The 17,182-nt window shown below is 30.3% G+C and overlaps 1 protein-coding gene across 6 annotated transcripts in view; it reads right to left on the reverse strand.

Moving 5' to 3' along the window:
- LOC106457454 (AMP deaminase 2) overlaps positions 1-17,182 on the reverse strand; it is a gene marked incomplete in the record, with an annotated part of 107,436 nt that overhangs the window by 19,342 nt on the left and 70,912 nt on the right. For 4 of the 6 annotated variants that reach the window (XM_022383415.1, XM_022383407.1, XM_022383403.1 and 1 more), the window contains 5 exon segments: positions 946-1,077; positions 3,954-4,083; positions 4,727-4,946; positions 8,676-8,871; positions 14,352-14,453. In XM_022383415.1, the coding sequence (XP_022239123.1) occupies positions 946-1,077; positions 3,954-4,083; positions 4,727-4,946; positions 8,676-8,871; positions 14,352-14,453 (780 nt within the window). 6 annotated transcript variants of the gene reach the window in all.

A 17,182-nucleotide genomic window follows, 5' to 3' on the forward strand; every position in this document is an offset into this window, starting at 1 on the left:
ATTGTTACAAAATGCATATAATAACAATACTTTACTATATAATAAGAGGAAATACTTTAATAGTAACAAGAACAGCCATTACTTTACAAATACAAAGATAAGCACTTTCAACTATTATTTACAGCCTAACAGTACATTTTAAAAAAAGAAAGGTAGAGGAAATTTCTTAGAATATTCACATTAAACTTTCACACCTTGAACAATTATATCTAAATCTTTCACTTAATTATCTTAAAACACTAACTTATACTAAATATTACATGACCTTCTAAAAAAAAAAAAACCAAAACCAATTTAAAAACAAAATCTACTTAAAGTTATATGACAAAGTAACTAGTTCAAATGAACCAAGCTTAAAGTCCATTACTGAGAACACACTAATTTTATACACAATATAGTTATAATTTATACAAAAATAATTTTATTGATCAAGATTATTTCATTTGGTGTTAATACAATTTATTCCCCTCAGAATTAGGGTTTATATGATAAAATTTTTGTATAAAATCTTTACCTAACGTCTTTTGTCTCGAATTTTCTATTTTCCTGATTAATTTTGACTTCATATTGCAGAGTTTATATATTTTGTAATATTTTATAATACTTTGTTAAGTTTGAAGACCAATTATATTTCTCTATAAACTAATAAATTTCGATAATGATAATAATGAGTTAGTCTTTCTTAAAGCTGATTACCAAACATTTCTTCACAATATTTAGTTTTCAGCTTTAGCATTTAATTCATTCTGCTGACATTATGAATAGAATTTGAATAGTTGAATGCAGAAAATACCAACTACAACAACTAGTGTTTATTAGTATGGTCTCTACTAAAACACAAGTGATGTATATGTAATGACAGCACATAATATATCTTACTGCTACCAGTAAACATTTTAAAATGTAACATTTTGGTTAGTATTCCACATTGTGAAAAATAATTACCATGTCTAGAGTCATTGGAACACCATCTTTCTTACATACAATGTCTGCATGACAGATTTTAATCTTTTTCTTAATAAAACGCAGTAAGTGCTTTTGGTTCATACACGAAGAAGCATGAATATGGGTGTCCACCTAATGAGATAAATCAACAGTTTAGTAAAAAAACTTTAAAGTTGAAACAATTTTTAAAGGTATACATACAGAAGAGTCTACATCAATATAGGACACAAATAACATAGAAAAAGAACAATAAAACTCAGCTCAGTAAAAAATACAACTTAAAATCAGTAACATGAAATAGTAAAACCAGGAAAATATAATAATAGGTTGGTAAACAATGATATATAAGCATAAGGAAGAATTTTATTGATAATGGAACATACTATCTTCAGGTATAATCAATACTAAACAATACAAGATACAAGGTTTATCTATCATTATAAAGACAAAAGACACAAGGATTAAATGTGACAGAAATAGTATCAGCAGGTGCCAGGATATAGGTAGAGGTCAAGTGTATGAAAGGTGAATAGATCTTACCAAATACAACTGATTTTTGCTAGGGCCACTGTCATGGTTTAGTAAGAGATCATTTCCATTTATAATTTCTAACGTTTCTAAACAGTCTCTTTCTTTTAGTTTTTGGTTGGTATAGGAAAAGAATTTCATCCCAAAGTATTTTGTGACCTGCTTCACATTGATATGTTAAAGCAAATATCTGGAATACATCTCTATGTATTGACCTTAGTGTTTTCTGATTCTTTATTTCTAAGAAATGTGATGTTTGTCTTATATATTTTTGCACATTCACATCATATATATACATACATATCTTGTTTTTGTTCCTTTAGTAAGGAGTTTTTCAGGTTAGATAAGTAAGGTGTTGATTTTATGTGAAGGTTTGAATACAGTTTTTACATCAATGCTCAATTTATTAAATAGGCTAGTAATTTCATTAGCAATTTCTGGTAAAAATATAAATGAAACAAATTTGCTATGTTTTATGTTGCCAATGGGTGAAAGGTTAGAGTAAACATAACATTTTTTACTCTTTTGAAGTTTGACACAAGCCCTACCTATGATGTTTGAGTTGAAACCTCTAAATAGTGCTATATTATTTAAGTAGTTCAATTCAGTTAGTAAGTCTTCTTTGTGGGTGCAAAGTTGTATATCACACAGGTGAAGTAGGACAATATTTTCTGTGATAGGTGGTGACTACCATATTTTACAGCATATAAGACACACACCCATATTTTAGCAAAGAATATTGTATCAAAGCAATTAATGTTTACTGCAAATAACATCAATACATTCCAAAGTAATCTGTTGCTAAGCAACAGTTTTTCTTATAACAAATAGAAAGTACAGAATTTACCATTAGTCACTCCAGGGTAAGAAGATGTAATATATTGCTTTTCAAATGACAAGCCTATTTCAGTTGATGTTTGTTGTGGATATCAGTGTCCCCAGCAAATAAACTGTACTGGCCTGATGTGGAAGTAAGGGAAAAGGCCTGGGTTTCTTTTGCACATGAGCAGTTTAAGAACTGTTGCACATTGCAAAGGGGAACTGTAGTAGACAGTAGTGTTCATGAGAATTCAGAAACACTTACTGCTTAGCACTGAAGAACCGGGTGAACTTGGATCATTATTATCTATTATATATCTACTCATACATTTAGCAAGTTTTTTTCATTAATTATAAGCCTAATCATATATTCTTGTGTAGATTAATTTTTTATATTTTAATCTACAGTTGGCTGGGAGAAGACTACACAGAATTTAGCTTATGGGGGAAAAACTGAAAGATGCATTTTCTTTAACATCACATATTAGATGTAGTATGATTTTTAGAGGTATTGTTCAGGAAAAAAAAATGTGTGTCTTATATGCTGTAAAATACGGTAGGTCTTATGTGTGGTGGCATGGTGATGGAATGAGGTTTTCTGTATACACTGTTGGTAACTTTATTATTTTCTCTTTTTTACATTCACATCTAAAAAGGGGAGACAACTGTTAGATTCTATTTCATGTGTGAAAATTATGACAATGGGTCTTAATGTATTTAAGCATTGAATGAAATTAAGTAGTGTATCATCTTTCCCATGTCACCATATTCTGAAGATGTCGTCTACATACCTTAACCAGATTTTAAGTTTATTGGTGTGTGTGAATTTGTTTCCAAACAGTTATTCTTCTACAGCAGACACATAGAGGTCACTAAGTAGAGGATAAAAATAAGGGGGATCCCCCATCACTAATCCATTATTTTGTTTGTAAAGCTGGCCTTTTTATGTAAAATAAAGGTTGCTTAAGCAGCATTCTGTGAGGTTGATAAGATGCTCTGTTACACTAATAATTGCAGCTGAATTGTCCATTTATAATCAGCATAATACATTATTATAGAAATGATGAAAGAAAAGGGAAGAAGTTATAGAATGTACTAGTATTTTGTATTTGCAAAATAGCAATACCTTTTGTCTTCATGTTAACATAGGTTTATCAATGTATGACCAAAATATTGTTGCAAATGTCTTGTAGTACTCCCTACATTTCAGTCAAACTGTATGGTTCAAATTCTACCTTCTCGGTTTCCACCTAAGCTCATGCGATCTTAATGACATTTTCATACAGGGGTTTTAATCAGGCCAAGCCATGACTGTGAGTGTTCCATCAGTTTTTTTTCTACTTCCAGGTATCATTTAACCACATTTGTTGTATGCTTAGGACTACTGTCTTGCTCTAAGATAAATACCTGCCCAACAAGTTTTGTTTCTGAGTGAATTTCAAGATGGATAAGAATCAGCTTGTATCTGTCAGCAGTCATATAATACCATCAGTTTTGCATAGACTTATGCCATTGACTGAGATGCAGCCCAAACTTATATTGGTACTCTAGCATGCTTTACTGTAGATGTTATACGCTGACCAAGATACTGTTCTGTTCTTTGCCATCAACAAATTAGCATTAATTTTATGTCAATAAAAAATACCAAGCTTTTGTATTACCTTTCTAGTGTTATAGAAATCTCGATGAGGAACAGCCTTCTGTGCAGCCAGCTCTCGCAACTCATTCAGCAGTACATGCAGTTGATACTTGGAAGACAAGTAACTTAACCTTCGGTAGCAGAAGGATTTCCTGATATGAAAATCATTAATTATATACTGTTTTATGAATGTAAAAAACTTTATTCTAATCTTCAGAACTAAATAACCTGCAGGTTTAAAGTCATAACACGTATAATGAAATAGAACAACTTCAATCATCATTAAGTTCACTGGAGATTTCAGTTATATTACAATTCATCAACAATATATTGTTTGTTTTAGAATTCTCAAACAAAACTACAAAAAGGCTACTCACACATAGCCATCTCTAATAATAAACTGACAAGACTAAAGGGAAGGCAGCTTATTCAATAGTATCCCACTGACAACTCTTGGACTACTTTTGGCTACTAAATAATGGCATTTGACAATCACTCTTATTGCTTACTTATGGCCCCAAAGTAAAAAGCACATTTTTCAGGCAACAGCACATGAATCATGAACCCTCATGCAAACTATTTGGATATGAAAGCATTAAGTCATACCACCTCATGAATATGAACTTTTAAATTTGGCAGCATAAGTACACATTTAATCAGTTTCTAATGCATTATATGTACATTTTAAAAACTACACTTAACTTCAATAGTTTTAAAACTTGCAAATAACTTTGTCATAAAAGACAACATGTAAAGAGTATACAAATAGAGAGCTATTAAATTGCTGGCTCTTACAAGGGTCCATCTGCAATCATTGCACACATCAAGTTCATGTCACGGACAAAAACTGACAGTGAGGGGAAAGGATAGTCACAACGATGTCCATTTTCCACATCTTCTTTGCTGGGATAGACTTGAATTACTCCATCTTCCATCTTTAGTTGGTATCCTGCACTTTCTGGGAGAACACATGTCCAGGGGTGTTTTACAGTTGGAGGGTCATGGTAAGGATGGTCTGTAGTTTATAAATTCAATCAACTAATTATCAAACTTGTCAAATCCAAACAATCTGGCTGTTAGACGGCAACATTTAAAATGTCCAAAAACAGGGGCTTAAATTTTTATGCCTGTATATATCTTTTCCCATCTGAGATTTAAAAAGAAGACATCACAAATAAACAATAATATTATCTATTCAGAAACTTTAAAAAAAATGATTTTTTCCTCCAAATAATTCAAACAATTAAATATGCTAGTTCTGAGTAAAATTATTTAATACGACACACAATAAATATTCTTTATTAATTTTAATATTAGTGATCTAATTAGCTTTGGAAATTGTCTAAATGAAGATTACTGGAATTAAAACAACAAAACATATCCCACACTGTATTGTGTTATATACACACACACATGTAGAATAACCATCATTACAAATCCGATCATTTAGCTTTACTGTATGTGTACATTTATATCCATGAAGTGACTTTAAATGTATATTATGGTTAAAAAAGTACCTTCAAGGAATTGTATAGAAAAGTTAGCTTTAAAATGTTTTCAGCAAAAAAGTATAGTTTAAGCCAGTGTTTGTTAACCACCTGTCTGCAGACTGGTAGAAGTTCATCATAATCATCTTGCCGGTCCATGGAATTTCATAAAAACATGAGTAAAATAACAACCAGACCATTTCATTTAAGCTACTTTTAAGTGTCATAAAGAAAACAATAACGAGTATGTGAAACAAACAAATTGCTTAATAACCAACAGAAGTAATCCATTTAATTCATACAAGTAAAGTTGTAAAAAACAATTAATGCATCAAATTATATAAAACATGACCAAATAAATTATACAAATGTTTGTGTCCATGTGTGTGTATATTTGCATCTTTCATCACTTAAATACAGACATGCATTACATTAGAATCACATTTGCAATTAAAAAAACGATTGTGATCAATATTATTAAATATATTAATAAAACACTTAAATAAATGAATATTAATCTCAGAAATGAAAAAAAAAATTCTATCCTCTAAAAGTTGCTAACTGTACATAACTGAAGTAACAACAAAACATGTGAAATATTTATTTCTGTATTATATCATCTGCAAAGAACACACTTGTGACAATGTTCTATGTTAAAATTGATCTGATTAAATTCTTTCACATACTGCCACATTCATTAGACATCACAATGTGAAACAGGCAAGATGTTTGGTTGATGTGTAACAGGAACTATATTAGTGCATCACACAGCATCCACTGCAATTTGTTAGTAAAAAGTGCCAGTGAAAAGTACTCTTACGTTTTGACCTTACTGCCAGCTTCTCCTTGATACCTTAGAAAAGCAAACACAGTAAAAATGTTGCAGCTTTTAATCCAAAATCTCCCTTCTTTGCAAATTAAACTGGGAATTTCAGAGCATAAAGTATTGATGAGTTAAGAATAAGTAGAATTATAGAGTAAAAATGACTCTCATCAAGTAGTGTTACATAAAATCATAACATAGTTCTGTAGTGTTTTATGATTATATTTAAGAAGTACCATAAATAAAGCAATTATCATTAAACTGCAGTGGGGTGGTATTTAAAAATGTAAAGCTTTACGTTAAAACAATATATGATTACATCCAGCTACAAAGTGAAAATTATTTCTGCAATTAATTCAATGTTAGATATCTAATTAGAAATTGTTTTGTAGGTAAAGTCAAGCAATATTTAAATGTATTTAGTATCCAGTAGAAAGAAAACAGAACAGCTTGAAACCATACATACAAAGTGTGCCATGCATCTAAATATTTAAGTATTACCTCAATATATAAAGAATTTCTAAATAACATCAGAAGGACTCAAATTTAGATGTAGTTGCATCAAGCAAGACTGCACTTATTTTGTTAAAGAGTCCAATGGAAAGAACTGAGCTTACATAAACATTATTCTGTTGATAGTTTCTTAACAGTAATTGTACTTACAGGTACTTCAATTTTTACTACCTTATTGCTATTATCTTCATAAGAACTAGCTTGTTTGTTTTAAATATATTAAAATAAAAATTAATATCCTGCATAACTTACTAAAAATAACTTTAAAGCATTTTTTAGTACTAAAGCAGAAACTATATACTGCAACATACACTGACTGGTCACATTATAACAACCCTTAAACCTAACTGGATCACCCTTCATCACAGTAATGGCCTAAACTCATTATGGCATAGACTCCACAAGATTCCAGATGGTGGCTTGTTCTGTTGTATCCTACTTGTTGAGAAATATTTCACTGTCTCATATACTAATCATGATACGACTGCATCTCTACATTGTTTAATTGATAACTAAACAATTCACAGGTTTAGACTATTTTGCACATTGCAAGTAAATGTCATGTTCTACAAGTGTGCACATGTGTGTGTGTGAGGGGATCCTAATGAAGTAACCATTCAATCTAATTTAAAACCTATTAACTGATAAGTCTGAACCATATGTTAGTTTAAATAGAAAAATGTATGAAATTTCAAACAAAAACTTATAAATTATGGTTTAACTATAAAGGCAAAAAAAAATTAAATTAATGAAAAATCTTAAATTTATATAAAATCAAAGTACCGACATTCTAGAATACGTCTCTTGGAAATCAGTTTTGTTTACTGTGTCACATTCTTCACTTTCATCTATGTATGTAAATAACTGAAATAGTAGAAACTCATAATATTCACCTAAAAGTAAAATACATCAAAATTCAATGCAAATTTGATATTTTTTAATGATTACTTTTGCAAAAGTGCCCTTCATTGCTCTGATAGTTTCAATAACTTCAGAATTTCAAAGTTTGTATAATACTTCCAATTATATGAAGAATTCCTCAAAGCTTTCTTAGCGATATCATATATTATCCTTGAATAATACTTGTATCTTTGTTTGTACTTTTAGGATTTAGAACTAGTAAGAGACCATATATATTAAGATTTGTTTGTCAGGTACATTGTGTGTAACTATGTTTATCTGTACATGTTGTTGTTTCAATATTAACCAAGAAATTTTCATAAACTGCAAATTTCTTTTTCACATAGTTATCATTATTTTCAAAATCATATATATTTCACAATTTTTCTGTCATAAAAGTTTTCTTTATTAAAATAAACCAATTTTAAAACCAAATTAGAAATATATTTTCAATGGTCTTCCCCATTCAAAATTAGTATCATATTTAACAATTAAATGGACCTAACATAAAGGAACACTTGGTAATGTGATAGTCCTCTTTTAATGTTCCAAATAAGTGACCATAACATAGAACTGAATAGGTTTTAATCTACTTTCATGGTTAGAGAACTTTAGAAGAGTGAAATAACTATGCTCAAAAGAACTGAAGTTTGTCCAGTGGATAAAAGTTATTACTAATAGATACATCAAAACAGGCAAAGTATTTATATTTTTGAATATAATCCTATCTTCAAATGCCAATAGTTTACTATCTTTACTACACTTACACAATAAGCTGATATAATTTCCAGGACTTTTAAAGTAGTTATACCTTATAATGTGTGTACATGTAAAAAAGAATTAGCTCTTAGATACTGATAAACAACGATAAAATCGTCATATAATGGTGTAGATTACATGATTTTAATTTCACCTTCACTGGTTTATTATTTTTTACTGGTGTATAACCAATAACGGTGCATTTGTTAAGTTAAATACACAAAGATTATATTGCAAACACAATTAATAAAACAACTTATACCTTCACCACTTTGGGTCTCAGCCAGATTTGCTTCCATGAACATATTCTCAGTATTACCATTATCACCTTTCACAGACTGTAAAAAACGAGACGTTAATGAGGGAAAACTTTGGTTAGAAACTTCCATATAACTCTTCCTCAGTCGAATGGCTTCAATTAGAAGCCTTGATGCTATGTGTAAGTCTTCAGTTGGAACCTGAGAAAACAATGTGATACGTAATTTAAAGTGTAACATGTATCTTGTTTAATATTATTTTTCAGAAATAGCTAACTATGGGAATAAAGAAGACTTTATAACTGTTAAGCAGGATAAAAAACAAAGAAACATGAAGGAAATGCATTTATGTATAAGGTTAAAAACTTTTACATACAGAAATAAAATGTTTATATTTCTGGTTAACTTCACGATAATTTAAAATCATATATAATTATCTCTAAAATTCTACATTTTATCAGGTTTTTATGTTGTTTTCATCATTTATGAGCTGTGCATATTATATACAGCTAGAAAAAAGTACTTCCATGATTCAAAAACTTCACTCTAAATAAAACTAGTATGCAGAATAAAGAATTACAATAATAAATTATGCAAGCCAACAAGTTTGGTTAATAGGTACGTACTCAAATACATAATGTAAAGAGGAGAGCTGAAAATACATGCATGTGTAGTGATACCGTTATAAAAAATCTTCATGCACAAAACCAATGAATAAACACGTGTGAAAGATACATGATAAATAGTGCTCTTTCTTGGGGTAATACTAAATCACAAAGAAACACACTTATGATAAGGAAAGACAATATATGCCAATTTTATATGTGGTTATGATTTTAACCAAAGCAACCATGTTCAAATAACTAGAAAGACTATGTAATATAGTTACAAACAAATACTGAGGAAAAGTTAAGAGACAATTTAATAGCAAATTACATCAACTAGTTTAAAGAAGGCCTATTCACTGCATATTATTTTGATTTTTATATCAATAATAAAATAAAATCTGTATTGAGCTGCTGTACTAGGCTCACAAATTTTCTATCACCATTCTTAATATATAAAAGATACTGCAGTTTGGAGTTTAAACATTTAACCACTTACACAAGCAAACTATTATGTAACCAAAATTCCTATATGACTACTATTTTGCACTTTTTTTTTTTGTCTAAATACACTTGAAACATCCAAACACACATGCATATAAATTGTATATCTTGCAACACACATTAACACATATATTTACATTAGACATATTTCTCAACTTAATGCCATCAAAATATATATGTGTATTACACTTAATTAATGGGATGAATAAAACAACAGAATTACCATTTCACCCAAAATTATAAAACTGTTGTAGTAAACACACTTTCTCTCTCTCTACAAAACATTCTACTATTTAAGGCTGTACAAATGCCAATATCACACATTTATACATTGAAGAAGCATGTCCAAAATGTAGGTAGAACATAAATGTAACTGCTGTACACCTAACAATGCAGGATACAGATCATTATTTAATTAACTTTAAACACAACAGTTAAACTCTGTATTTAATATATGAATGTTGGACAAATTTTTATAAACATATGGGAAAATAAGTATTCAGGAAAGTACTTGAAGAAGAGCTTCTAGCCATGAAATCAGAAAGTACAGCTAGAAGTGTCATTCAAAATATTGGTAATACGAATGGTTCAGGTTATTTTGTGGCCTTTGACATTCTCTCTTATATGTATTTTAATTACACTTTTGAACATATAATAATGATGTAATAAGAGCTACAAGTACCAAGCCAGTGCATTAAGAGTACTACCAGTAGTAACATGCTGATAATGTGAATGACACAAACTATGATGAATTGTGACAGGATGGAATATGAACATATAATAACTCTTAGCAAATGTCTTGAATAAGAGTCAGAGGTTAACCAACTATTTAATTATATCCTTAGGTCTAGTTTCACAGGATACATCATTCAAGTTAATCATAATTTAATAATAGCTACAGAATCCTAGCATAGTACAAAGATCTATTATTTAAAAAAATTCTGTCTTAAAGCCACTGAGCATAACCTACAGATTTAAATGGCCTCTATCCTACAGTAAGTGTTTTATTATACAAAATTAGAATTTGTATTATTACTCAGAATAAGTGTAGCTGCCTTCAGAGACTGAGAAATAATTTAGTTCATGTTGAAATGTAACTACCCAAAGTAGCACAGAAGTGAAGACAAGACATTGGCAAGCTTATAAAAGTATCTGAAGTATTTTAAACAATCAAGAAGTAGGTCACGTACCTAAAACACTTTACTTGCACAATTATGTATGATACATATACATTAAAAGTATGTAATGGTATTGTTTGTCATTACTATTACAAACTGTTTGTATAAGAAAAAAAGTGAACCACTTGTACAGGCAGCTACAGCAGGTTATTACTTTTTTGCCTGGTAGAAAGAAGAAAATAATTGTGGTATTAAGTCTTTCAAAACATGTACACTGTACATTTATGTATTTCATATATTTGATTAATGGATCAACCAGTATTTGAGTTACCAGATAATATTTAATAAAACACTTAATATTCTTTATTTTTCTTACTTTTAACAGATTATAACTTTTAGTTCTTGTATTCTTGTATGATGTTGGTATATATAGAATTTCCGAACATATTTTGTTGTAAGATGCCACACACACACACACAAAGAAAAAAAAAGCTGTAGGATGGAAAAAAAACTAGTAAATTGAATTACTGAATGATTGGAGAAGAGAAAGGAAAAACTGTCATTAACAAAGTCCAGCCAAACTGGATTCTTATTACTGATGGAGTGCCTCATGTTCAGTGCTTGAACCTATGCTTTTTCATAATTACTTTAACAATATTGATAGCGGCATAATTAGTAATAGTAAACTTTGTGGATGACATTAAACTCTTGAGCCTTTCTAGCTGTTCTGATACCATAGGTACCACAGAACAACTTGAATCAATTACTTGATTTAATAAATATTTGGTAACTGACCTACAATTATAGTAAGTGCAAGGTAATCCATCTGGGCTATTATCATTTGGATAACACATTTAATATGAATGGTAACATACTTAATAGCATGACTGAAGAAAAGGACCTTGACAAAGTGATGGACAAGTCACTAAAGTAATCTAGGCTGGCATTTCTTAACCACTGGCCTGTCACAACCATATTTCCAGTCTGTGGGATCTTACAAAAACAAATAAACAAACAAAAACTGACAGGAAAATTTCAGAGGGAAATTTAATGGGTTTTCACCATGCTTGCATATTAATGATTCGCAACAGTTCAGGGAGGCAGCAAGCCAGACCCTGGTATCGAAAAGGTTAAGAAATATTGATCTAGGCAATGCTCTGTTGCTAGCAGCAAGGATAATAGTATTCTGGGGTATATTTATAGACACAGTGACTACAAATTAAAAGATGCAATTACCACTTTATACAAATCACTAGTAAGGCCTCACTTGGAATATTTTCTCCAGTTTTGGTCTCCCTATCTAAGAAATGCTATTGACTTACTGGAAATTGTCCAGAGAAGAGCTATTAGGAAATTCAATTTCAATAGATTTATTTAAACTTGATACTACTGAAACTACCATGTTGTTTAACATTGTATTTGAAATAATTAACATCAAATGTCCATATGTGATTTGTGTACACATTTGCATTATAATCTTTCTTAATAATAATAGAATTCCACTTATCTAAAACCATAAATGATTTGAAAAGAAACAGAAGAGCTAAAGAAGTAAACAATGTTTAGGCAAAGTTATTTTCACCCAAACAGCATATTTCTTTCAAAGATTATAATCATGCTGTAACCTTAATTTGTTTTTATCTATACATCCATATATTTATTTAGCTACATATACATCCAAAGACTCACCTAAAACTAAAACAAAATCCCATCTGCACATTAACATTTTGAATCATACACTATCTTTGATTAAAATTTCATTTCTTCTTAATCAGTATTTAGCTTATCCTCAAGCTTTGTGCTCGTATGCATTGTAATCATAATCAGCCTTGAAACCTGGGTAAAACTCAATAGAAAAGTGATATAAATTTTAAAATAAGTACAAATTGAAGGTTAATTTGCAAATATATATACATGAGCTGAGCTAATTCATTTATAAACTTAAAAAATACTTCACTCAAAATACTTCAATGCAAATTACTTGTAAGAAATACCTGCACATGATTGTGTGTGTGTGTCACTTTATATGGATATAAAGAAAAAAAAAAAAGGTGCATCATGGCATGCTACTACCTCTTAGTTTCACTGTCAATATATTATTTGCTGATTAACTGGTCATGTCAGCTTCTAAAGTATATCAAATTATTCTTTGTATTCCAAATATTTTTCATGCTCAGATAGCATTCTTTTTTATGCACCCTACTGCAATAGATTAACAACCATTATTCTAACTCATACACATGATTTTGATATTTTTGTACTACTTTTAATAAAATCTTCATAACAAAGTATCAATTAATACCTCTGTGAAAATAAGAATTCACATTTCATTAACATTCTAAATGAATGAATACAGAGGTCAAGTATGTGATGTTAAAATGTTATACCTTAATATGCAAATCAGCAAGTCACACAACAATCACAGTAATATAAAGTTGCAGTGGAATGGCATGTATTTTGACAATGTTTAGCATTTGGCAGGTAGTGTGATGCCACCAAAACTGATCACTTTTGGGAAGGATTATGTAACAGCCCTTTCCTAAGCAAAATATTGTTACACTCAGATCATAAAAACATATACAGATCGAGGATTCAGAATTTTCAAAATGGAGATATCCCTCATGTTGCATTAATAAACAAAAGAATATGGATCAAATTGGTGCACCAAGACCATACAATGAGAAACCTGTAACAAGTCTTACTATAGCCATGGTAAGCAAAGTGAGAAGTTTTGTAATGGGTGAGAATACAGGAACACATAGTTAAGAAGCAAAAGCCACCCACCTGCCCAAGCAACATAACAATAAAGAACTTCCATCTACAAAAGTGACACAAGTCACAAGTTGCCTCCATGACATATCTATTTAACCACTCTATACCTCAAGCAGCTGGAGAATGAAATGAGTATTCACAGTTTCCATTCAAAGACATACTGGTCAAGATACTGAATGCAGTTTCTATTGATTTCTATGGGATCAGACTACTGAAATGGACAATTGAAGACTGTCATTCTTATATGCTAGATTGATTGTAGAATGTGTGGAAGGAAGAGTGGCATACTTTGGAGAAGATAGCCTCATGGCAGAGACTTAAGCAACAGAAACTATGTCACAGGGTTTTGTCAAGAAAAAAGGTCATCAGATAGAACATGAGTGGATGTGGCAACATAAAATTTTTAATTATAGAACAAAATCATTTTAATATAACATACTCATCCTCTGCAGTTCAAATGATCAAAATGTTACCCCTAATCATAAGTTAACCTTTGAAAATTAATGTTTAATTCAATGATGATGTTTTGATAATAAACTGAAGCCTAACAATAATTCACAGATGTAAGACAACAAAATATGTACTATTCTTGTTAAGTAAAAATGCTAATGCATACCTCTTAAAAGCAATATCTGAATGTGTATGTGCTTTGTTTGTCGAACACATAGAGAACCTAACTTACCAAAGTATCAAACATGAGCATCTGTGGGAAGGTGCGCACACGTGGTCGCCTCCAATGAGAGGGAAATAGGCTAGTAACAGCAACCTCTGCCGCTTTCTTCTTCTGAGAACATGACATAATCCAAACAATTCCATAATAAAATGGTAATAACAAGGACAGCTTTAGATATAAATTTCAAAATATTTTCATGAAAGTAAAGCACAACCCCAACCCATAATTCTGCCCGAGTGCTAGCACAGGTGATGTTAACTAGATCCTTCTTTGTTAATGCTTTGAAGCTACAAATGTAACTCACTAAAGAGAAGACTAACAGGGTTTTTATTCAATCTGTTTAACTACAAAGGTAACCAACTAAAAATAACTGCATTGAAACAAATATAGCACACAATATGAATATTATACTTCGTACATATGTAAAATATAATTATAAAATTAAATTGTATGCAGGTTTTGTTTTGAAAAAAGGAACTTCACTTGTATCTCAAAAGTAACATTTGAGGGAGGTTAGAATATTCTACTGTGCTTCAAAAAATGTATTATCTTTTATATTCTTTCACTTCAAATTTATCAAGTGATTTTATTAATATAGCTATTATTGATTAACAAACCATTTTCAAATTGAGCAGTAAGGTGTTCCTTTTTAAACATACTTAACTGAAGAGATCAATAGGCATATATAGTAAACTGGAAAGGTTTTAAAGATATCAAATACACATACATAACATATTTTGAAAACTATAAATGTTTTGCTTTTTTTTAGGAATTTTGAGTTGATTGATGTTTCAGTCTCATTACTAAGGCTTTGAGTTTCCATGTACCTAATGATTCTGCATCACAGTGTTTTATATTACTTGTTTCTAAGCTCTTTCTTGTGTTCCAGAAGTGTCTTCATCAGTATGGTTATGGTATTTGGAGAATTACACATCAGTAAGTAGTCTTTTATGACTTCATCATTGTGGTTCACTTGTTTGGGGAAAATCCAAATTTCAAGCATCTCTAGGCCTTGATAATGATTAAGAGTTTGTTAGTAATTTGACAAAAATCTCATTTCTTTATGATGATGTGATAACTGTCTTCAGATGTAGCAAATATTCTAGGATGCTGTAGTTTTATGTCATTTTTGGTTTTCACACAATTCTACTTGGCTATCCTGAGAAGACAGTGTTATCAAAGATAACAAACTTATTATTTGTTGTATTATTTTTTTGCCACAATATTTCATTACTACACTAGGATAATTTGGTATGGTGTAATAAGATACACAAGTACCAATATCAATACACACATTTTTCCATTTTAAGTTCATAGATTCTCTCATTCTAATGTATTCATTTTCAACATGCTCAGTTTATCTTTAAAGTGAATTTTTATAAAAACACAAACATTTCAAAGGAAAAATTTACAGATATGTTTTTAAGTTCAATAAATCCCAATGTCAATATGTTGATACTGCATTTCGGGTTTTTATAGACTGAATCTAACTCTAGTACTTTAATTAATTCTCTGTGCTTAAGTTTTCTTCAGCACAAACAGTCAAAACGTTCTCTACTCTTACTGTCAGGAAGATGTGGTCCATTAAAGATCCTAATTCAATACAATACATCCTACCTAACATTTATGTTTCATTTGTTATAAATCTTAAAGCTACACAATGAGCTGTCTCAGCGTCTGTGCTGTGCCCACCGTGGGTATCGAAACTCGACTTTGGGCATTATGAATCCTCACTCAAACTGAGCCACCACAAGAGGAGGGGCATTTATATTTTAATCTTTACTGGATAACTTCTTAATCATTGAGTTTTCATATTTTCCTATTTTAAATTAGTTTCCAAAATGTATGCCTTATTTCATACTCTTAAATCTTGCTTTTTTATTTTATGATTAAGAATTTTACATTTCATGTTATTCCATTTTTTTCCACTAGATTTCATATATTTATTTTCGTATGAATTTTTCCCTACATTCAAATATGACTATCATATAACAACTTGAAATTAATAAATTATTACAAATGTTCTCGATTTAGAAAAAAAGTTTACACAATTTGTATATATTAAGCAAACTACGTCTAACACACATCTTGCATGAATTCATTGTATGAGATCTGATGAGACATTTCAAAAATAATATAGTTACGAAATAAGGAGTCATTATACAAAACCAATTACAAGTCATGCCAACAGTCCATGTATGTGTATACTTATAATTGTTCTGACAAAATGAAAAATAGAATACATAGCCCATCAAATTCGCGCGCGAATGCGTGTTTGCACGCGAGCGCTTATAAACATAACTAACTTACGTCAAAAATATGTGATATAATGCGTCTACACGCTAAGGTATTTATTACTGCCCTCTTATACTTTTGAATTATTGGTAATGAAATAGATGTGAACAATATTTTTAACTTTTAACTCTTCATAACATGATTTATATGTAATATACACCTGGAAAAAAGTTAAGCACCCCCGTGTTTTTTTTCAAGTGATTCAGATTCGACGTTCTTGTGACTGATTATAAATTACCATTCAATCTAAACGTGTTTATCAAATGAAATTATGCATTATTGGGCACAAGAAAACAAGATCACCGTAAAATAACAATTTTTAATTTACATATCATGACATCAAAATATGGACAGTTTTCACGCTTAAAATTATCTTTGATAAGTATTGTCAGTGAAAGCTCAAAAACGTTATTGAATTGTCAAATCACATTACAAAATGTCAATCATGACCCACACATTGATAATTAGGCACCGAAAAGTCAATATTGGGTATATCCACCGTTTGCCTGGATGACTGTGGCAGTACTGCGCCGCATACTGCCAGA

This window comes from Limulus polyphemus, unplaced genomic scaffold, assembly GCF_000517525.1.
Source record: "Limulus polyphemus unplaced genomic scaffold, Limulus_polyphemus-2.1.2 Scaffold16, whole genome shotgun sequence".
Lineage (NCBI taxonomy): Eukaryota > Metazoa > Arthropoda > Merostomata > Xiphosura > Limulidae > Limulus > Limulus polyphemus.